At 44.0% G+C, this 24729-nt stretch overlaps 1 protein-coding gene across 1 annotated transcript in view; it reads left to right on the top strand.

The window, feature by feature from the left end:
* LOC129700027 (serine palmitoyltransferase 2-like) overlaps nucleotides 1-24729 on the top strand; it is a 125712-nt gene that overhangs the window by 25854 nt on the left and 75129 nt on the right. The window contains exons 3-6 of the mRNA XM_055640178.1: nucleotides 13559-13713; nucleotides 18718-18866; nucleotides 20330-20454; nucleotides 23053-23146. Coding sequence (XP_055496153.1) covers nucleotides 13559-13713; nucleotides 18718-18866; nucleotides 20330-20454; nucleotides 23053-23146 — 523 coding nt within the window. The remainder of the gene's footprint in view (nucleotides 1-13558; nucleotides 13714-18717; nucleotides 18867-20329; nucleotides 20455-23052; nucleotides 23147-24729) is intronic.

The following is a 24729-nucleotide window of genomic DNA, read 5'->3' as shown; positions in this document are numbered from 1 at the left end:
GCAGACTTGATTTTTAAAATCTCAACATTTTGTAACATTGCTACAATCAGGTCTTCTCTGCCATTCAATCATGGCTTATCTATCTTTCCCTCTCAGCCCCATTCTCCTTCCTTCTCTCTCTTTTTTCCTCCATCTCCTTTTTAAAAGTATATCCTTTTAATCTGAGACAATGGCCTCTGGTCCTAGACTCTCCAAGTAAACTTGCTTAAAATATAAAGTGCACACGTTTAGACCTTTTAACTTTTTCTCTTTCCTCCTTGGGGCTTTTGTGCTTCTGTTATCAGATCCAGGTATCAATAATTTCAGCACAAAGGTCACTGAGAAATAGTTGCTGAGGAATTCCTCAAGAGGAATAGATCGGGTAGATGCACAGAGTCTCTTGCCCAGAGTAGGTGAATCGAGGACATGGGTTCAAGGTGAAGGGGAAAAGATTTAATAGGAATCTGAGAAACATAGAAAATAGGTGCAGGAAGAGGCCATTCTGCCCTTCGAGCCAGCACCACCATTGTGATCATGGCTGATCGTCCCCTATCAATAACCCGTGCCTGCCCTCTCCCCATATCCCTTGACTCCACTAGCCCCTAGAGCTCCATCTAACTCTCTCTTAAATCCATCCAGTGATTTGGCCTCCACTGCCCTCTGTGGCAGGGAATTCCATAAATTCACAATTCTGTGGGTGAAAAAGTTTTTTACCACCTCAGTCTTAAATGACCTCCCCTTTATTCTAAGACTGGCCCCTGGTTCTGGACTCGCCCAACATTTTCGTTTTCCCTGCATCTAGCTTGTCCAGTCTTTTTATAATTTTATGTTTTTATAAGATCCCCCTCATCCTAAACTCCAGTGAACACAAGCCTAGTCTTTTCAATCTTTCCTCGTATGACAGTCCCGCCATCCCAGGGATCAATCTCGTGAACCTACGCTGCACTGCCTGAGGGGTAACCTTTTCACACAAAGGGTGGTGGGCATATGGAACAAGCTGCCAAAGGAGGTAGTTGAGGCAGGGACTATCTCAACATTTAAGAAGCAGTTAGACAGCTACATGGATAGGGCAGGTTTGGAGGGATAATGGACCTAATGCAGGCAGGTGGGATTAGTGCAGCTGGGACATGTTGGCCGGTGTGGGCATGTTGGGCCGAAGGGCCCATTTCCACACTATCACTCTATGACTCTAATGGTCTGCAGATGTAGGGAATATAAAATAAAACTGAAAATGTGGGTAATAGCCTCATCTGGCAGTATCTATAGAGATGTGGTTAGTGCTTTGCGTCAATGACCTTCCTTCAATTCTGAAATAAATAAATGTGATACTGAAAAATGTGGAGGTGGTTGAATGATATCAGGAGGTGGTAGTGGTGTTAACAACATTTTTGGACTGACGGGCTTGGGCTTTAAGAATGCAACAGCAGTAAAATGAACAAATCTAGATGTCATGCATGCCTGCATCACCCCCACAGGCTTCATTAAAATGCATAATTCTTTGTGTTTTTGAGTGCATGCATTCAGAAGTGATGTTTCAACTGGTCAAGGAATAGACCAGTTTAAAAGAGAGTGGTCTGCCAATACCCCTAAGATGCAAAGGAATATCATTATCTAAAATAGTAAATCTTTAGAATTCCCTATTTAGAATAACCGGCGTTTTTTCACTAAGTATGTTCAATGCAGTGAAGGTAGACACAAAATGCTGGTAACTCAAAAATGTGACCATTTCAGGGTTCAACTCTCATTGGCAAGAGATTGTGAATGACCTTCCTTCAATTCTGAAATAAATAAATGTGATACTGAAAAATGTGGAGGTGGTTGAATGATATCAGGAGGTGGTAGTGGTGTTAACAACATTTTTGGACTGAACGGGCTTGGGCTTTAAGAATGCAACAGCAGTAAAATGAACAAATCTAGATGTCATGCATGCCTGCATCACCCCCACAGGCTTCATTAAAATGCATAATTCTTTGTGTTTTTGAGTGCATGCATTCAGAAGTGATGTTTCAACTGGTCAAGGAATAGGCCAGTTTAAAAGAGAGTGGTCTGCCAATACCCCTAAGATGCAAAGGAATATCATTATCTAAAATAGTAAATCTTTAGAATTCCCTATTTAGAATAACCGGCGTTTTTTCACTAAGTATGTTGAATGCAGTGAAGGTAGACACAAAATGCTGGAGTAACTCAGCGGGCCAGGCAGCATTTCTGGAGAGAAGGAATGGGTGACGTTTCAGGTCGAGACCCTTCAACAGTCTGTATTCGATGCAGTGACTAGATTTTCAGAGATTAAGAAATCCAGAGATATGTCCAGGAAAGTGGCGCGCAGATAAGATGGGCCATGATCTAATAGGCCAATCAAGAATGTTTTAGACATCAAATTATCTCCTCCAGTTTATTTTTATGTTCTTATAATTGTTAAGCATATAAACTATTTACAGCTCCCTTAAGCATTGAGGGCATATTAATTTACCTCCACTATCGCTGCTGACCATAACATTTCTAAATGCCATCTTCATACTTTTGGCAGAGTTGGTCAGATTTGTTTTTAACAACTTGTTTTAATGTGGCTAAAAGGATGGTATGGTTCGGTGTGCCGTAGAGACAACCAGTTCAGTGATTTATTGTCTCTGCTTTTACACTATTTGAGTTTTTGTGATCCTGCAGGTTTGTGTGTTTGAGCAGGTTTTTTTGGGTTTTTTTAAGAAACGGCCCCTGGGCCCACCGAATCCACGCTGGCCATCGATCACCAGTTTACATTAGTCCTACGTTATCATCCACTCTCTACACACTAGGGGGCAATTTAGCGAGCCCAATTAACCTACAAACTCGTCCTGCCTTTTGGGATGTGGGAGGAAACCCATGTGGTCATGGAGAACGTGCAAACTCCACACAGACTGCATTCAAAGATGGGATCGAACTAGAGTTTTTGGTGCGGTAAGGCAGAAGCTCTACGACCTCCACCACTGTTCACTCATGCCTGCATTAAATTAGTTCTCCACTTTGCTGCTTCTAAGAGTGAACTGGCAGGAAGCTTGGCTATTTGGACATGAAGGCTCTCTCACCTCCCTCCACCAACCTGACTTGTGTGTCTGTCAATCGCCACTTGCCTGGATGGACTTGTCACTTGCCAGCTCCTGCCCCAGCTTGAGATTGGCATCAAATTGAAGAATGATCTGCATTGGAATGGTCAGACTCATCATGCAACGGTGAAAGCAACAGGTGTCCTAAACTTTCTGAGGTGCAACTTTCATCATTGTTCAACTTCCGTCAAGGAGAAGCTATACTTCACCCTCGTTATACCTCATTTGGACTATGCAGTTGCAGCATGGGACCCTTACAAAAATAAAAAAAATTCTTCCATCGAACGTGTCCAAAGACAGGCAGCTCGATTTGTTACTAACACCTATGAGAGGGAAGCGAGTGTCACCAAACTTCTGAATTCTCTGGGGTGGAACCCTGTCCAAGACGGACGTGAAGCTCACCGCTTGACCTGTTTTTACAAAATGTTAAATGGTCAGCTCGACATAGACTACAAGACCTACACCAAACCCAAACCAATTAGGAGCAGACGAGGGCATTCGATCCAATTTGTGATCCCAGCTACAAAGACGGATGTGTACAGCAATTCGTTCTTTCCCCCACACAATTAAAGCATGGAATAATTGTATTGTATTCAAATTTATTGTCATTGTCTCAATTTGAGACAACGAAATTTCCCTTACAGGCAGTATCATAAAAAAATCACAAAAAAATAATAAAAATAAATAATAAATAAATAATACAACATATTAAAAATAAAATTGAAATTGAATTAAAAATTTAAAAATTTAAAAAAAGCACAAACACAGAAAGTCCACGACACAACAGAACATAAATGGCACCAAGGTGAGGATGGCACCATAGTCCAGCCAGCCTCCCCTCCATGTTCATCCGTGGTCGGGGCCTTCCGAGCACCCGCAGTCGCCGCCCCGGGTGGCCCGATGTTCAGGCCCTCACGCCGGGCTGGTGGAACGCCGATGCCGAACCCCGACGGTGAGCATCCTCCTCCTCAGCGGCCCGGACCTTCTGATCAGCCGCCTCCCGCAGCCGGAGTCTGCAGCTCCCGATTCCACAGGTCGAGCCGGGCAGAGTCGCAGGACCCCGCGCTGTCCATCAGCGCCGCCCGCGTTGGGAGCTCCGCAAACCGCAACTCCATGATGTTGGTGCAGCAGGTCCAGCACTCCGGGCTCCAGACGGCGACCCCCGGTAAGGCATCGCCAGCCCTGCGATGTTCCAGCGCTGTCCCGCCGCTGCTGGAGCTCCAGTCGATCCCGGCAGAAAGGCCGCGCCAATCCGGTATCCAATTTGTGATCCGACTCGAATAATAGCGCGTACAAGGACGGCTGAAGGACGGTACAGCAATTGCGTTCTTCCCCCACATCGCCAAAAAAACACACACAATAACTAAATAAACATGGAATGTAGGTGGAGGCTCCACCCACCGGAAGTACAATATAGTTACCCCTAACCAACCAGATGCAACTAAATTTAAAGTAGCTCTTTCTTCCCAATAACCCTTTCTGGCTTAAATCCTCCCTTCACCACCTCCAGTTTAAATTCCATTTGGAATATTTTGGAGGACCAAGAACTAAGAATCTGCAATCTCTTGCGTCTCACGTTCAAAAGCCACTGGAATGCATTTTATATAATCCCTGAGTGATTAATTTGTAAATGCTTGGAATTGATACATTCTGTTCTTTTGGAATATCCTAAACAATGTTTATAATCTGTATAACTTCTGAGTCATTTGAAAGGATTTCCTCTCCAAGCTGCTAAATAGCACGATGAGAGGATGTGCGCTCTGAATAATCTCTTAAATCTTTGAACAAACATTTCCTGAAATCTTAGTGGTTCTGGTTTTTACCTTGTTTAGTTTCGCTTCTGTTACAATGCAACATTAGCTCAAAGCTCAAGCAGTTCGAGTTTACCGTTGATTTTAAAAGTCCATTTATAAAGATGAAATATTAATCCACAGGGACCAATTAATTGTAATTCTCAATTGAATATTAGTTTAGAGATACAGCACAGAAACAGGTCTTACAGCCCACTGAGTCATCGCTGACCAGCGGTCACCCCGTACACCAACACTATCCTGCACACACTTGGGACGATTTATAACTTGCAGAAGCCAATTAATCTAAAAACCTGTACTTCTTTAGAATGTGGGAGGAAACCGGAGCTCCCAGGGGAAAATCCACGTGGTCACAGGGAGAACATACAAACTCCGTACAGACAGTACGTGTGGTCAGGATCGAACCCGGGTCTCTGGCACTGTAATGGGCCTGTCCCACTTGGGCGACTGCAGGAGACTATGCGGTCGCCACATGTTCACGGGTGGTTGTCGAGTAGTCGCGTTCGTGGTCGTGAGGAGTTCCCGCATTCTGGGAACTAGTCACAACCTCATTATAGTCGCTGCAAATTTTTCAACATGTTGAAAACTCAGCAGCGACCAGAATGAAGCCGCCATGGAGAGTAGTGAGAATTCTTGTGCCGTATGTGGGTTGCCAGGAGGTCGAAGGTTCTCGTAGGTTGTAGTAGGTGCTGACCGGTGAATTTCATTGGCTCATTGGGGAAAAAACGTAAACAGTAGTTTTCAGAACCAAGGATAACCGACCGGTAATGTTAAATGTCCGCCGAGCTTCACAGCCGTGTATCTCTGGCTTCTTAAAAGTTGTCTCCACTCCTTCCCCTCCCTCTTTTAAGGACTTGCGTGACCCATCCTGAACAACTGTGCTTTCGCTGTCTTAATTACAGCGCCAACCTTCCTGTTCATCGCGGTGCGTATCACATTGGCTTTGCGCCGTGTGAATTTCACTCAGACAGCGCTCCCCCTGCTTGCCCTGTCCCCACCTGCATAACGGGCTGGTGAAGGAAGCGATGTGTGTGTGTTCCACTCTGACAGTCGTCTGTTTTTTCAGGCGACTGCCAGCAACTTGACAGTCGCCTGAAAAATCGCCTAATCGTCTAAGGCCCACAAGGCAGCAACTCTACCACTCTAAAGATAGACACAAAATGCTGGAGTAACTCAGCAGGTGACATTTTGGGTCGAGACCCTTCTTCAGGCTTGAATCTTCAGAAGGGTCTCGACCCGAATCGTCACCCATTCCTTCTTTGCAGAGATGCTGCCTGTCCCGCTGAGTTACTTCAGAATTTTGTGTCTATGTTTAGTTTAAACCAGTGTCTGCAGTTCCTTCATACACAACTGTACTACTCTGCAGCCCTTGTATGAATATGAAATCAATTGTTTTGATTGTCTGACTTTCTTACTTGACTTTCCCTCTTCCCCTGCTCTTTTTATTTACTTTTTTCATTTTCCAAAATTCAATCAAAATTCTGAAATTGTGTCGTCGACATGCTTTTTAGGCAAGGAATTTGATAATTGCTAACATGAGGGGAGAGGAGAATGATAGATGAAATCCAAAGCCCATGAGATCACTTCCCTGCTCTCCCACCCAGCTTCAGGCGCACAACTCCACATGTCCCACTCACTCTCCCAAAGCTCTGTTGGACTCTTTATCCTCCCTCCATCTTAGTCATTCACACCATGGTGCCCACCCTCTAACGTGGTATCTTAGCCTCTTCACCACACCAGCTCGACATAGATCACAAAACCTACACCAAACCCTAACCAATTTGAGATGCCTGCTACCAAGACAGATGTGTACAGCAATTCATTCCTCCCCTGCACAATTAAAGTATGGAATAGTCTTTACCCTAATATTGTTACCCAACCATATGCAACTAAATTTAAGGTAGTTCTTTCTTCCCAAAAACCCTTTCTGGCTTAAGTCCTCCCTCCACCACCTCCAGTTTAAATTCAATTTGCAATATTTTGGAGGACCATGAACCAAGAAGAAGAACTCCCCCTTGTTCCCCAGAGTCCTCTCTTCCCCTAATTTCCCATTATTCTCCTCTGACCCCACACCTTTATTCTCCTCTGACCCCACATGCCTCAAAACTTCCACGATAATCCCCATAGTGAAGAAACCAGTGGTTGCCTGCCTAAATGACTACCGCCCTGACCCCAATAATAATGAAGTGTTTTGAACACCTGGTGAAACCCCACATTACTGCCAGCCTCCCCTCATCGTTAGACCCCCTCCAGTTTGCCTATCGCCCCAACCGTTCTACAGAGGATGCCATCTCTACCACGCTGCACACAGTACTCGCGCATCTGGAAAACAAAAACACATACGCCAGAATCCTGTACATTGACCAGCTCAGCGTTTAACACCATCATCCCACAGAGACTTGTGGAGAATCTAACCCTGCTGGGCCTCAACACCACCCTGTGTCACTGGATCTTGGACTTTCTGACAGAGATACCGCAGTCAGTCCGTGTTGGCAAGAACACGTCAGGCTCGATCACGCTGAGCACCGGCTCCCCTCAAGGGTGTGTGCTCAGCCTGCTGTTGTTCACATTGCTCACACATGACTGCTGCCAGATTCAGGGACAATAAGATCATAAAATTCGCGGATGACACAACAGTGGGGGGACTTATCAGCAGAGATGACGAATCAATGTACAGGGAGGAAGTAAAACAACTAGTGGACTGGTGCGACAAAAATAATCTAGAATTAAATGTCGACAAAACGAAGGAGATGGTTGTCGACTTCAGGAGGGCGCAGCCAAAGCATACACCCCTCAACATCAGTGGCACTACAGTGGAGAGAGTGGAGAGCATAAAGTTCCTCGGTGTGCAAATTACAGACAGCCTCACCTGGTCCAGGAACACCACTGGGACCGTCAAACGGGCCCATCAGCGACTGCACTTCCTGAGGAAACTAAAACAGGCCTCACTCCCCACCAACATCCTCGGGACTTTCTACAGGGGTATGGTGGAGTCTGTACTCACGTACTGCATAAATACATGGTACTCCACCTGCAACTGCTCGGACAGGAAGGCTCTGCAGAGGGTAGTGAGGGGAGCAGAGAGGACCATTGGCGTCTCCCTACCCTCGGTACAAGAACTGTTCCAGAGCCGCTATCTGAAAAAAGCTCAGAATTGCTAAGGACAAGCTGCACCCCCTCCACGTACACCTGGATCTACTGCCATCAGGCAAGAGATATCGAAGCATCAAAGCCCGGACTACAAGACTGCTAAACAGCTTCCTACCACAGGCTGTGAGGCTGCTAAACAGTCACTCTGTACTCACAGTCACTTGATTCTGCGGCTGGCACGGACACTTTAATAACTGGCACTGGCCACTCAAATCAGCTGCCCCGGACATTTTTATGATTGGTTTATTGTATTTTAACGTTGTGTTTTGCCTGCTTATAACTATTTATACTGTTCCATCAGGGACTGGATTGTTTTTAGTGTTATTATGTGTGAAATGTTTTAAATTTCATGTGCGATGCTCCGCTATTCCCTGGGAAACGTCTTTTCATTTTGTACTGTACAACTGTTGCTTGCAAGATGACAATAAAGGTTGATTGATTGACCTTGCCCCAGCTCCAATCCCTTTTGGTTCTTCATACCACCACCTCACCTCTCCGTCTCATGTTGTTCGGTCCTCAGCAGGGTCTTATCTTTGTACCCCTATGCCTGTACCTCTGTGTTCTAGGCCCGCCATGCTGTCAAGTGCACCTTCTGGTGCCTCTGCCTCCATACCTATTTGGCAATCTATTTCCTGCTCTCCCCACTTCTTGTGTCTCCAATGCTCCCTTTCCTCTGGGCCACCTTCTGTTGCTGTCATTGTGTCAACAGCCTCAATTCCTCTCCTCCCCTCAGCCACTCTTGACGCACCCATTCCATAAATGCTTCATTCACTTCGCCAATTCCAACCAAGTCATCAGACCTGCAGTCAAGGCTGACGCCGTAATAGTCTGGCAGACTGATCTCTTCCTCGCAGAAGCCTGAAACTGATAATTCCTCGTACCTACCCCTGGACCATGACCCCACCGGCAAACACCAGGCCACAATCTCCTGCACTCTCAGAGATCGTCACAACAGGAGATCTCCTTCCTGCAGCCTCAAACCTGACAATGCCCCACGCTTACACTTTCTTTCTCTATCTCGCTCCCAAGCTCCACACACGACCCTGTCCTAGTAAGCCTGTTGTTTCTCCCTGCTCTTGTCCCAACTGAGCAGGTCTCGTATCTTGACACTGTCATGTCTCTCATTGTCCGATCCCTTCCCATCTACATCCAGAACACTTTGACTGCTGTCCACCATTTTTCAGCTTGATCCCCACTGCCTCATCCTCACAATGAACGTCTAGTCTTTCTACACCTCCAGCCCTCTCTCCCTCTTCAGGAAGGTTGGGCAACCCTCTGGCTGAACTGCTCAGCCTAAACAACTTCTCCATTGACTCTGCTCACTTCCTACAAAGGAGAGATGTAACTACGTACATGTGTCCTGGATATGCCTGTCTTTTGATTTTGTGGTCCAGTCCCAGTTCCAAATGTTTCCCAGTACTTCTCCCCAGCTCTTTCTCCAACTGTGTTGGTGCTGCTTCCTGAGCTATGTGAAACTCATCAATTTTAACATCTAGGGTGCTGGATTTCATCCAGTTCTTCCCTGTCTCTTCTAGGTCTGTCTCCGTGTTAAGGGACAAACTATCCAGTCATTTGCTTATATTGTAATCTGGACGAAACCTATTCCGATTCTCCCTCTAATATAAACGCCATCCCTTTCTCCCAATTTCTCCATCTCTGCCACTCTCAAGATGAGATCTTGCATTCCCGGACATCTAAAATGTTCTTTTTAAGCAAGCATAGCTTCCCTTCGATGATGGCTAGTGGAGCGCACTCTCATATCTGTGTCTTGGTCACCCAAAGGCTCCACTGTGCCCCTCCTGAATCAAGTTCTGCTTTCATCTGCCTTTTATATCTCCCTGAATTATTCTTATCACCTTGCCTGTCAGAATCCAGCACTGGCAGCCACTGTTTGTGCTCATCAGCTGCCAGCAGCGGCCCCACCTCCACCTTTCTTCCTAACCCCCCCCCCCCCCCCAAAAAAAAAAACCTCCTTCTCCTATTTTATTTTTTTTTGTCTGCCTCAGTTTATTGTCCACCTGACTGTCTCCCAACTTCACCCCAACTGCCTCAACTTGTCTGTGCCAAAGAGCCCGTCTCCATGCTGTATTCCTAAACTAAATTACAGGTCCTTTGAGATTAAGTGACTGCTCAAAATTGGCAGTGGTAATTTCTGGCCGAAATCCTTAGCATCTTTAGGTGGGTGCAATAAACTAATTTATTGACTTGTTTTGCACGTTTCACAAACCCAGTTTCAAGATCATTTTGTTCTCCTGCCAAATCATCTCAAATGATCACAGTCGTGCAGTAGAAGATTTCTGTTTGTGGAACATCCATTTGGAGCATGACATCATGTTGCCAACTTGGACATCTGGCTTCATTTATTCAACGGGTCTGAAACCAAACTAATTGCACGGTGCCATTCCAAATTAAGCCGGACTGGATGCCAAGGATGGCAAATTTCTTTGAAGGAGAGGCATTAGTGAAGCAGATGGATTTTTGATAGCTTGGTTGTTTCAGCGCTTATAATTTAATTGAATAATCTCTGGTCACCAGCTGCCCTATTAGGACCGGAGCACGATCCTCCAGATCGATCATCGGATGTCCGAAAAAACTGGCCATTTAACCACTTTCTGCGCAATCTCCTTAAAATGGCTGTGCTTACGCAACATCATTGCAGAAACTTGCAGTGTGTTTTGGCAATAAGCATGAAGCAATAAGAGAACTCGTTATTCTATTATGTACATATTGAGTAATGAAAGTGACTCAGGCCCGTTTAGTATCGGTTCCTGAGTCACAAATCTTGTAAATGCCTTTCCTTGAGACCAGAGGAGGAATTGTTTAATTACCTCTTGGCTGTTCAGAAATAATTGCATGTTTCAGGGGTTTATGGGGAAACAGCAGGTGAATGGGGTTGAGGGAAGGATAGATCAGCCTTGATTGAATGGCGGAGAAGAATTGATGGGCCCCAATGACCTAATTCTGTTCCTATGCGATAAACTTATGCACATTAGACTTTGCACAGTTAAAGAAACAAAATGGTATCTTGGCTTGTATTGATTAAGATTTTGACTACGGGAGCAAGGAAATCTTAGTGTCGGTGGACTTTTAATTTCTGTATGCAGCGTTGTTTACATTATTGTCATCTTTACACTATATATTTGGTAAAGAGTGAGAGCAGCAAAAGTTCATCAGAATGATTCCATAGGTGATAGCGCCGTTGTATGAGGCGAGATTGGGCTGATAACTGGGAAATCAGAAGATGGAGGGAAAATCCACAAAATTCTGGCATGGTTGAACAGACCAGGTGCAGAGGGTGATGTTTGCCCCAGGCAGGCGATCTACAATCAGATCACCCTCGGGATACAGGATAAACATTTAGCGCTGAAGCAGAGGGAAATCTCTTCACTCTGAGGGTTTAGGTTTATTATTGTCGTGTGTACTGAGGTACAGTGAAGCACTTTGTTTTGCATGCTGGCCAAACAGATCAGATATATCATGCATAAATGATACCACCGGGGGGCGCCATACGATGGCTGCCTCGCAAACCGTCTGTCTTGTCTTTTTCCTTTCTGTTTTTAGTTTATTGTCAAATGTATGTTTGTTTAATTTTAGCTTTATGTCGGGGTGGGGGAATTAAAAAAATCTCATTCCTCGGCAGATGCGACCTTTTCCGTGTCGTATCTCCGTCTGTACTGCGGCCTAACATCATGGAGCTGGAGGCCTCTTGCTGGGATCTCGGAGCTCCAACAGCGGGAACCTAAGGACTTAACATCGTGAGCTGGCGACCCCTTTGCCAGGGGTCGACCTCTGAGCTCCAACCGTGGGAGCCTGCGGACTTTTAACAGCGTGGAACTCGCTGTCCCTGGTGGGAGACCAACTGGGAGCTCCAAGCCACGGGAGCTTTGATTGCCCCGACGCGGGGGCTTTGATCACCCCGACACGGGACTGCGATAGGTTCGACTGCCCCCCCCGACCGTGGGAGAAAAGGAGGAAAGAAGATAAGACTTTAATGCCTTCCATCACAGTGAGGAATGTGGAGGAGATGGTGTATGTGGTGGAAGTTTATGTTAAATTTTTATGTTGTGTGACTTGTTGCTTTTTTGGTTTGACTGTATGGCAAACCAAATTCCTCATATGTTGCAAAGCATACTTGGCCAATAAATTAGGTGGAGGTGAATGGAACCGTTACCTTAGCTTATGGAAGGACTGTTCGGAAGCCTGATAACAGAGGGGAAGAGTCTGGTGTGTGTGTTTTCGAGCTTCTTTCCCTTCTACCATGTAGTTCATGGGAGAAGAAGCAATGACCAGGTGCAACAAGCCTTTGATTATGTTGTAGGTTAAGAATAAGGGGTCGGCCATTTAGGACTGAGATGAGGAAAAACTTATTCACCCAGAGAGTTGTGAATCTGTGGAATTCTCTGCCACAGAAAACAATGGAGGCCAATTCACTGGATGTTTTCAAGAGTGAGTTAGATATAGCTCTTGGGGCTAATGGAATGAAGGGTTATGGGGAGAAAGTGGGAATGGGGTTCTGATTTAGGATGATCAGCCATGATTGTATTGAATGGTGGTGCTGGCTCGAAGGGCTGAATGGCCTACTGCTGCACCTATTTTCTGCGTTTCTATGGGTGCTTTTCTGAGGCAGCCTGAAGTGTAGATGTTGTCAATGGTGGTAAGTCTGGTTTGTGTGACGGACTGGGCTACATCTACAAGTCTCTGCTGACTAAATGAACCACAGACTCAAAGGACCAAATGGCTTGTTTGTTCTTACTTATGTTTCTACTTTCCAAATGGAGGGACCTTCGAAATAATTTTTAATGGGGAGAATATTGGGAATATTTATTGCTGGTGACTTTAAGCTGCCATTACCATCTCAATATGGGCAAATATCATGCTGCTGATGGTGGGATGTATGCCTTGGACTTTGTTCAAAAACATTTGATGCTGGCTTCATGATCCCTTGATGGGCTGGCTCCTTAACTTAAAACTTGTGATAGACATACAATGCTTCAATGACAAGTAAAGTGAGATATCACCAGGATAGAAATCAGTTGCAACAATTGCCATTGTATGAGTCCCAGTCTATTATGGTGCAAGTGTTTCTTTCTGAAGGTTATTTTTAATATCTATTAAATTTCTATTTAGTACTATCTTGTGAATAAAATTGGAACTTTATGATTTTGATGATGTGATAGACAGGGTCCTGTCCATTTGCTGTGGGGATGTAACAACATAAACACATGGGCAGAATATTTCAACCGTAGGTCTTTTAAGAGAATTTAGTATTTTGAATCTAGTTTGAGCTCAATTTCCAAGTCACGAAGTGTAAAACCTTGTTTGTCAAGACTTCTCTTGCGTGTAGTTCCTCTATAACAGTCAATTAAACAGGAAATCAACCTTATCAAATGGACTTGGTTTAGTTAAAAGTATAACTACTAATGTGAAATATTTTAAATTGTGAACATGATTGTTGGACATGAGAATTTCTTTGGGTTCTGAACAATGACACGGTGAAAGAAGTCTCCTTGAAATAAATTGAAATTCTTTCTCCTGTAGGATTTTGTACCTTTGTATCAAGACTTTGAAAATTTCTACACCAGAAACCTGTACATGAGGATTCGAGATAGCTGGAACCGACCCATCTGCAGTGTCCCCGGAGCAAAGTTTGATGTAATGGAGAGAGTTTCCTATGACTATAACTGGACATTTAAGTGAGTCACCCACCCCCACAATTTACTAATTTTGTTTATAGTTGATGAATTGACACAGCTATTTATCTACTGAATGTTCTGACGGTGGGATCTTTTAATTTTTGAGCAGTGGAAAGACACTTTAAGCAATATAATGGTGCTTGGATAGATTGGTAGATAGATTATTTCACATGGCATGTCATTCTGAAATTCTTTGTTTTACATACCATACACAAGATATGCAAAGAGTCTCCACGTATCAAGTGCTGACAAAGTATTCATTACTTAATTAAGCCCAGGTAGTAAAAAGGAAAAGATTGGTATGCCTTCCATTTTTCAATGGCTCCACCCATTTAATGTTAATGGGGGTAGATGTGATGATTCTGATGCTTTAGAACATTATTATAATTATCGCCATTAATCTCCTGTTCAGAAGCCATATTACCGCATATCAAGGCAGTAAATGTTCTGGGTAGTACAGAGGGGTGGGGCGGTATGATGGAAATGGGAAGAAAATAAATACTACAATCGTCCAAAATGTAACCTGTTTTGGACTGAGGGTAGATGAGGTAATAACATGTATTCCTGCTTTTTATTTTAAAGAACTATAGAAAATGTGAAAGCTTAGACATTTAAGGAGGGGTTTCGAGGGATGGGTCAAATGGGGGGGAAATAGAACTATCTTAGATGAACAAAGGAAAGACGGGCCAAAGAACCTGTTTTCATGCTTCTTCTGACTGGAGACAACCACCTCTATTTGCCATTTAATCTAGAAACACAGCAACTGCCCTTTAGAGACAAGAGGAAATTGATAAGGATCACTGTAATGTATTCATGCATATTCATTATATGCTAATGAGTTGGTCTTGTATACAAGTAGGGAATGTTGGGTAATAAATCTCTCTTGTGATCCAGCCAGCCTGCGTGTAAGTTATTGTTCATTCTACTGTCCGGAATATAACAATCACAACCAAAGATGAGGAAGTGTGAGTGAAGCTAAATTAAAGGAGGCATTAGCTGAAACATAGAAACATAGAAATTAGGTGCAGGAGTAGGCCATTCGGCCCTTCGAGCCTGCACCGCCATTCAATATGATCATGGCTGATCATCCAACTCAGTATCCCGTACCTGCCTTCTCTCCATACCCCCTGATCCCCTTAGCCACAAGGGCCACATCTAACTCCCTCTTAAATATAGCCAATGAACTGGCCTCAACTACCCTCTGTGGCAGAGAGTTCCAGAGATTCACCACTCTCTGCGTGAAAAAAAAGTTCTTCTCATCTCGGTTTTAAAGGATTTCCCCTTTATCCTTAAGCTGTGACCTCTTGTCCTGGATTTCCCCTTGTGCTTTAAGTTTGTATACTAATTTGTTATGTGGGACCTTGTCGAAAGCCTTCTGGAAGTCCAGATACACCACATCCACTGGTTCTCCCCTATCCACGCTACTAGTTACATCCTCGAAAAATTCTATAAGATTCGTCAGACATGATTTACCTTTCGTAAATCCATGCTGACTTTGTCCAATGATTTCACCACTTTCCAAATGTGCTGCTATCCCATCTTTAATAACTGACTCTAGCAGTTTCCCCACTACCGATGTTAGACTAACTGGTCTGTAATTCCCCATTTTCTCTCTCCCTCCCTTCTTAAAAAGTGGGGTTACGTTTGCTACCCGCCAATCTTCAGGAACTACTCCAGAATCTAAAGAGTTTTGAAAGATTATTACTAATGCATCCACTATTTCTGGAGCTACTTCCTTAAGTACTCTGGGATGCAGCCTATCTGGCCCTGGGGATTTATCGGCCTTTAATCCATTCAATTTACCCAACACCACTTCCCGGCTAACCTGGATTTCACTCAATTCCTCCAACTCCTTTGACCCGCAGTCCCCTGCTATTTCCGGCAAATTATTTATGTCTTCCTTAGTGAATACGGAACCAAAGTAGTTATTCAATTGGTCCGCCATATCCTTGTTCCCCATGATCAACTCCCCTGTTTCTGACTGCAAGGGACCTACATTTGTTTTAACTAATCTCTTTCTTTTCACATATCTATAAAAACTTTTGCAGTCAGTTTTTACGTTCCCTGCCAGTTTTCTTTCATAATCTATTTTTCCTTTCCTAATTAAGCCCTTTGTCCTCCTCTGCTGGTCTTTGAATTTCTCCCAGTCCTCCGGTATGCTGCTTTTTCTGGCTAATTTGTACGCATCATCCTTCGCTTTGATACTATCCCTGATTTCCCTTGTTATCCATGGATGTACTACCTTCCCTGATTTATTCTTTTGCCAAACTGGGATGAACAATTTTTGTAGTTCATCCATGCAGTCTTTAAATGTCTTCCATTGCATATCCACCGTCAACCCTTTTAGAATTAATTGCCAGTCAATCTTGGCCAATTCACGTCTCATACCCTCAAAGTTACCTTTCTTTAAGTTCAGAACCATTGTTTCTGAATTAACAATGTCACTCTCCATCCTAATGAAGAACTCAACCATATTATGGTCACTCTTGCCCAAGGGGGCACGTACAACAAGATTGCTAACTAACCCTTCCTCATTACTCAATACCCAGTCTAAAATAGCCTGCTCTCTCGTTGGTTCCTCTACATGTTGATTTAGATAACTATCCCGCATACATTCCAAGAAATCCTCTTCCTCAGCACCCCTGCCAATTTGATTCACCCAATCTATATGTAGATTGAAGTCACCCATTATAACCGTTTTGCCTTTGTCGCATGCATTTCTAATTTCCTGTTTGATACCATCTCCAACTTCACTACTACTGTTAGGTGGCCTGTACACAACACCCACCAGCGTTTTCTGCCCCTTAGTGTTGTGCAGCTCTACCCATACCGATTCCACATCCTCCAAACTAATGTCCTTCCTTTCCATTGCATTAATCCCCTCTCTAATCAGTAACGCTACCCCACCTCCTTTTCCTTTCTGTCTATCCCTCCTGAATATTGAATATCCCTGGATGTTCAGCTCCCAGCCTTGGTCACCCTGGAGCCATGTCTCCGTGATCCCAACTATATCATAGTCATGTCCACTGTCATCTAGCCATTAATAGCTATCTGCACATTCAACTCATCCACCTTATTACGAATGCTCCTTGCATTGAGACGCAAAGCCTTCAGGCTTGTTTTTACAACACTCTTACCCCTTACACAATTATGTTGAAAAGTGGCCCTTTTTGATTTTTGCCCTGGTTTTGTCTGCCTGCCACTTTTACTTTTCACCTTGCTACCTATTTCTTCTACCCTCATTTTACACCCTTCGGTCTCTACGCTCACACATTTAAGAAACCCTTTCCCTTTAACTCCATCCTCCACTGTCCCATTCAACACCCCACCCCCCTTATTCAGTTTAAAGCCACCCGTGTAGCAGTGGCAAACCTGCCTGCCAGAATGCTGGTCCCACACCTGTTAAGATGCAATCCGTCCCTTTTGTACAGTTCCCCCTTACCCCAAAACAGATCCCAGTGATCTAAGAATCTAAATCCCTGCCCCGTGCACCAGATCCTCAGCCACACGTTCAGGTCCCGTATCTCCCCGTTCCTGCTCTCGCCAGCACGGGGAACTGGAAGCAAACCGGAGATAACAACCCTGGAGGTCCTGCTTTTCAACATTTTTCCGAGCTCTCTAAAGCATGTTGGAGATGAGTGTACAATTCAGCCAGTTTCTCAGCATATTCTCATGTGGGTGGTGATAGAAGGGTAGAGAGTTCTGACTTTGGTTTGCCTCTTGAACAAAACATTCCAGTCAGAGCACTTGAATGTGTAAAGTTGTCAACAATAGTGAGATTAATCCCGAGGTGTTCAAATCAGACATTTAAATTGATGGTGAATAAAATAAATTGTCTCGCCTAACTAGTTTCTCCTGGTAGTTGTTTTGCAGCTGAATGGCTTGCTATAACATACCATGAATAGTTAAGTGTATCATGTCTGTGTGAAGTTGCTTGTGGAGTAAGCAGGGTAAGTTTGAGCTGGTTGTCTTGTTTTAACCGTGAACCAGTCATTTTGTTATTACTGATTAGCTTTGTGTGGTTCATTAATTAAATTCATTAAATTCCCCATGTGCTGTGCTGAAACGACCCCTATGCTGCTTCAACATTGAATTTTAATCTCACCGCTGTTGGTCATGCAATTGATAGCCGAGCTCATAATTGACTTGGCCCTAAGCTTTGGAATTCCTTGTCTACACTGCTATTTCCTCTATTGCCGCTTGAAACCAACTCTTATTCCTATCCTGACCTTTCTCTCCTGAACTTTCTCCTTTGCCAGAAGCCACATACAAATTGGAGGAACAGCACCTACTATTCCACTTGGGTAGCTACAACCCAACAACATAAACATCAAATTCTTCCACTCCCTGTTCCCCTCTATTTTTCCCTGCCCTCCACACACATTTCTCCCACTATCCTGACCTCCGTCCCCTTCCACCTCTATCTTCTCTTCCCCAAATTGCAAGGCTCGTGCTTTTCCTGGCTCCCTTTTGTCTCCTTTTCATTTGTACCTTATGTCCACTCATCACCCAACCAAGCACCCCTCACCTGTATGTACCTATTGATTGCCAGGGTTTTCCCATTCCACCTCGCTTCCAGCTTTCTCTCCCTGCTACAAACGGTCTTCAAAAGCATCCCAACCCAAAATGTTGTCTATCGATTCCTTTCACAAATGCTGACTCCCATCACTTTGTGCTTTACTTGTGATTGTCAAATTTAATAGGTACTCTTGCAAAGGTACCTTGGGATGTTTACTGCATTAAAGATGTTACATACATCCTGCTGTTGATTTAACTTTGGACCTGGAGATAAAAGATCCATGCTTAAATGCTAGCCAAATGCACTGTTGATTCAAACTTTTAGATTTTTCAATTATGTCAGATTACCTGGCTAATCTGTTTCACCTGGACTGTCTCTCAGCAAATGCCAATTATGGTATGTTTGTGTTTAAAATTGTTGACTATTTAAAAATATAAATAGCTAGTACATTCCTTTTGTGTAATGAATGCACATTTGTTAACTAGATTCACTGGCAAAATCATCAAAGATGTCCTCAACATGGGTTCATATAATTACTTGGGCTTTGCTGAACGCCGTGGCTTCTGTGCCGATGCAGCAAGAAAATCAACTATCCAGTACGGAGTTGGTATTTGTAGCACACGCCAAGAGATCGGTGAGTCTCAATAGTCCACCAATCCATGCAGCTTCCAACCATGTTTTTAAATAAGTAACAACGCCTTGTTACATATCTATTGACCCGGTTAATTATACCAACAGTGAGAAACTAATTCAGATGTCTCATGATAAATGTACCATGGCTGTGTGTAATGTGGAACATAGATTCTTCATAAAGTATGATAATCCTACACAATCTTACACAAGTACTGCAGTAACTCAGTGGGTCAGGCAGCATAGAAAGGTGACATTTTGGGCATTAAGTGTCCCAGCCGGTAACGTCACATATCCATGTTCTCCAGAGATGCTGCCTGACCCACTGAGCTCCTTCACAACTTTGTACAGGATTTTATTAAACAGCATGATCATCATACTTTATGAAAAAAAATGCCTCAAACACTTTTATAACCCAGTATCTGTTGTTCCTTATGTCAGTAATGAAATCTTATAGACATGTAAAGCACGCAAGTCCGTGGTCTCGATCACACCTGGATTTCTGCTGTAAGGCAGCGACTCTACTGGGCCGCGCTACATAATGCAAGAGATTCTGATTGGAATGTTTTTCAGGGATCTTCTTCTTATCGAGTCCACACACAAGGTTAGAAGTTGTTCAGCCAGAGCTGAACACACTTCTCGGCATCTGCATACAATGGTGTCTGCCTTGCGCTTCTTGTGTGTGGTGGTGGAAAGATTGGTGAGAACAGGGCCTCGACATTGAACGCTCTTTCCTCGACCTCCTTCTTCAGGGATTAAATGATAGAAGCAGAGCTTTCATCCCCTTGGAAATGCACTCGGAATATTGGTGCATGCCCGTGGAATTGAGAATGCTGTGTGATGGTCAGCTCAGTGGCTGTCATGACAATAAACCTAAACCTGTAGTCAGCGACTTTTGTTTACACAGCCAAAACAATCTAAGTAACAGGCACAAGGACACTAGTCTGCAGAAGTGTCACAACCCAAAATGATGCCTATCTGTGTCCTTTAGAGAAGTTCCCCTGAGTTACTCAAGCACGTGTTCTAATCTAAGTAACAGGGCTACCGGTTTTTGTTTGATGAAAATTGGATGTTTTTTTAAATTATGGGTAAATTCTCACAGTACAGTACAATTATGGGTACAGTACCATGGCAATTTAATGGGGACTTAAATCCATTTTTTGTGTCGTGCTCATTGGCAGATAATCATCGTGGAATTGTGAAGTCACATCATGTGAAGTATTCGTGCCTGGCAGATGCATTCTAGCAACACTTTTTCCTGTTGTTTTTTGTTTTTTTACTCTTGGGAGTAATCGTTTTCTTCAATCAAGCATCTGTATAATACATCACTTGGTGATCCGTCCACAGTTGTAGTCTGCAATGTTTAAATTGAAGCCTTGCTTGACCAGTTTAAAAACTCTTAATCGAGCTTATCCTAGTCTACGGAGGGCAGAATCTTAAGTTCTCAATGGTCAATTCTGTTCACAGGTAACCTTGACAAACATGAAGAGCTGGAAAAAATGGTGGCTCGGTTCTTGAGAGTTGAAGCGGCCATGGCGTTTGGCATGGGATTCGCAACAAACTCAATGAATATCCCTGCTCTTGTTGGCAAGGTTTGTTAATTAAAGCTTCCCTTCCTCTACGGAAGAGCACAGTATTATTGTACCGTCATAACAAAGGAAAAGAATATCTGATCTTGCCAAACAATCTGTCAGCCTAGGTAAATAACGTGGGCAAAGAGAGACACGAAATACTGGAGTAACTCAGCGCGACAGGCAGCATCTCTGGAGAAAATGGATAGGCAATGTTTCAGGTGGGGACTGTTCTTCAGTTATACTGCCGGACCTGCTGAGTTACTCCAGCTTTTTGTGTCTATCTTGGTATAAACCAGCATCTGCAGTTCCTTTTATATTATAATAAATGTGGGCAATATGAAACCAAAGCCAAGCCTCTCCTGGATTTGGTAGCCTCTCCAGAATAGAAGTAGGGATCAAATGCAGGAGCTTTGTCTTGTTGCTTTCATTCCCTTGCCTGGAAAAGCAAACAGCATCAGCTGTCACTCAGTAGTTATCTCTAGATCTTGTCACTCGGAAACTAGCTCTAGGGGGAAAAAGCACCAAAGAACAGCACGATCTTGGAGTGCATGTTTACTTCTCTGAAGGTGGACAAAATGTTTCTTATTTGCGTTGGTGAGGTGTAGTTTGGGGGAAGTCGTGCTAAATGTACCAAACCATAAGTTAGATCACAGCTGCGTGCGTGCATTTCTGGTCAACACACAGGAAGGCTGTGTTAGCATTAGGGAGAAGAGGTTTAAAGGGACGTGGAAGGAGATTATTGTTTAGAAGAGATTAGCCATGCAGGTCTTGTTTACTTCAAATCAGAGGAAACTGCGTAGGAAGCTCATGGAGAAGCCTGGACAAGGCAAATAGAAAGGTCTATTTCCCTTAGCAGAGAGGCCATAACACTAAAGCATATTGTTCATTGGAAAGATTAAATGGAAGTAGCTTTTTTTTGTCTAGAGGGTGTGGATTTGGTGCTATTCATCAAGGGTGCTTGAGGCAGAAACTCGCCACAGTTAAAACAGATGGGTGTGGGGACGTGAGGTGGGCACGGATTCATCACCAGGGAGGTAGATAGATTGAGGCAGAAACTCGCCAAAGTTGAAACAGAAAAAACAAAACATAATCGGGGGGGGAATGGTAACTACGGCGCTACAAGACGATGGAAGCCTGAGCAGGGGAAGCGTGAGATTAGGGCACGGAAGTTCCCCTTTCTGACCATGGAGGTGATGGTCAAAGTAAAGTAACGGTTTCTGCTGTAAATTTGCACTATTTCCCTTCAGAGTGGTTCCAAGTGTGTTTCACACACCAGTGCTTGAACGGAAACTGGAAATGCTGAATGCACTCATAAAATCCAGAGATGTAAGGAAAAAGTAAACAGTTTAGGTTTGAAGACTCCATCTGAAGTGTTTGTGGCAGTCGTGATGCATAAATAACAATGGTTGTTGCAGTCAAAAAATCTCCATTACTCTTGACATCTGCAGGAAGACTGTGCTAGAATTTAGAGATAGCGCATGGAAACGGGCGCTTTGGCCCACCGAGTCCATGCCGGCCAGCGATCACCCGTACACACTAGTTTTGTTTAGAGAGACAGCGCGGAAACAGGCCCTTCGGCCAACCGAGTCTGCACCAACCAGCTGTCCCCGCACAGTAAAGCTATCCTGCACACTAGGGACAATTTACACTTGTACCAAACCAATTAACCTACATACCTGTACATTTTTGGAGTGTGAGGAAAGCGAAGATCTCTGACAAAACGCACGGGGAGAATGTACTAACTCGGTGCAGACAGCACCCATACTTGGGATCAGACCCGTTTCTTCGGCGCTGTAAGGTAGAAACTACCGCTGCGCCACCATGCTGCCCCGGTTGTTCTATCATACACTCTAGGGATAATTTTACCAAAGCGCATATAACCCTACAAACCTGTGTGTCTTTGGAGTGTGGGAGGAACCTGGAGCATATGGAGAAAACCCAAGTGGTCACAGGGAGAACGTACGAACTCCATACAGACAGCACCAGTGGTCAGGATCGAGCCCGGATGTCTGGTGCCGTAAGGCAACAACTCTACCGCTGCACCACTGCCGCCCTTTTATTCCCTCTTCTTTGGCTGCTATGTATTGTAGAAATATCACTGGGGATTTTAATGTTATCTTTAAAACTGAGAATGTCCTTTGTGCCATTGCTTCAACGTCTTCCTGTTTTCCTAAGTTGCATTATACATTCCATGGACTTATTTGCTAACAGACCAATGTTTAATTTATCTGCACTGGTTTTTATCTGCCATTAAAATATCTTGCAGGCTCTTTATTCCTTGTTTGCTGTCATTGTTTTCTAACTTATAAAAAGTCATCACTCTGTTTCTAAAATTTCCAATCCTCCTGCTGGCCATTTATCTTTGCAACTTTTTATTCTTTCTCTTTCATTTTGATGCCATCCTTAGCCATGGATGGATCATTCATCTCATGGTGCTTTTATGTCTCAAGAGTGAATTCATCAGCATTATGAATGTTTTAACTAGCTAGTGCAGAGTGTGGCAGTGCTCATTGAATCCATTTGGTTAGCAGTGAACATTTTTTCAAACTGCTGGCCTCTGGAATTATAAAGTAAAATAAAATTGTATTAATCTTGTTGTATATTTTCCATCTTCAGGGTTGTCTGATCTTGAGTGATGAACTCAATCATGCATCATTAGTGCTTGGAGCCAGACTTTCCGGAGCCACCATCAGGGTTTTCAAACACAACAGTAAGTAGACCAGAAATAGGACTCTGCTTGTGCAGAAAATTATAACTTGTACTATAGATGGGAAAACTGCGGGGAGAAAAAAAAACAGCAGCTGCAGAATAATAGATTCCAAGATGTTTCAAAATGGGGGGAAAAAAATGCTGATGCTGGGAATCTGAAGTGGAAAAAAGAATACTGGAGATGCTCAGCAGGTCAGGCAGCAGCAGCAGAAAGGGACATAATTATGTGTTGGCCTCTCAGTCCTGATAGATTGGAAAGGCCAGTTGTCCAATTTTGTTGAATTCCATTTTGAGGCCCGAGAGTTGTGATCTGCCAAGTTCCTTGAGCTTACATGGGCTTCTATCAAACCATGCAGGAGGATGCCAGCATAATATCAAAACACAGGTGAGATGGATAAAATCGAAACCGGAGTGCATAGGCGTAAGGTGAAGGGGAAGAGATTTAATAGGAATACGAGGGGTAACTTTTTCACACAAAGGGTGGTGGGTGTATGGAACAAGCTGCCAGAGGGGTAGTTGATGGCTATCCTGGAGTTTAAGAAACAGTTGGACAAGTACATGGATAGGACGGGTTTGGAGGGCTATGGACCAAACATGCGCAGGTGGGGCTAGTGTAGCTGAGACATGTTGGCCGGTGTGTGCATTGGGCCGAAGGGCCTGTTTCCACACTATCATTCAATGACTATGTGACTATGATAATAAAGTGACAGGTGCCTCGAGCTCAAAGTCACCCTTGCAGAATGACCAGGAATTGCAATTTACACAAGTACCGTACGTACAACTAGAAACAGCTGAGAGCTCTGCTAATGATACTCAAAGCCAATTATAGATGTTTGTGAGCTTTCAGTGATGAGTAGCTCTGGGCAAACTGGATGCTTGGCATTTTTTACAGCACACTGCATTTGTGACATGTGACGCACTCTTCCTCAAATGGAAAAGTGTATGGCAGTGGGAGAGTTAATTGCAAGAATTCGCAACTGTTGAAAAAGAGACAGTGCTGGAGTAACTTGGCGGGTCACACAGTATCCCTGGAGAACATGGAGAGGCAATGTTTTGGGCCGGGGCCCTTCTGGCTGATTGTCAGCGGGGGTGGGGGAAAGCTGGAAGAGTGGTGGGGACAGAAGTTGGGCGAATGGGAGGTGGATGTGGGTGAGGGGGGTGGTTTTGGCTGGCAGGTGGTTGGACAAAAGGTCAGAGATGAAAAGACAAAAGGTGGTGCGATAAGGAGAAGAGGTGTGAAATGTGAAGCTATGGGAGTCTGAGTTACCCCAGCACTTTGGCCAATCTCAGTCCCATTTTTGAAATGTTCATTAGATCTCACTTCAATACATATAGAAACATAGAAATTAGGGGCAGGAGTAGGCCATTCGGCCCTTCGAGCCTGCACCGCCATTCAATATGATCATGGCTGATCATCCAACTCAGTATCCCGTACCTGCCTTCTCTCCATACCCACTGATCCCCTTAGCCACAAGGGCCACATCTAACTCCCTCTTAAATATAGCCAATGAACTGGCCTCAACTACCCAATACATTTGACGAAAAGGAAGATTTTGTCCTAATTAACTTGTGGAAATGACGGTG

This window comes from Leucoraja erinacea, chromosome 9 (assembly GCF_028641065.1).
Source record: "Leucoraja erinacea ecotype New England chromosome 9, Leri_hhj_1, whole genome shotgun sequence".
NCBI lineage: Eukaryota > Metazoa > Chordata > Chondrichthyes > Rajiformes > Rajidae > Leucoraja > Leucoraja erinaceus.
Note: the sequence above shows the minus strand (reverse complement) of the source record. Positions and strands in the feature narration are given on the sequence as shown.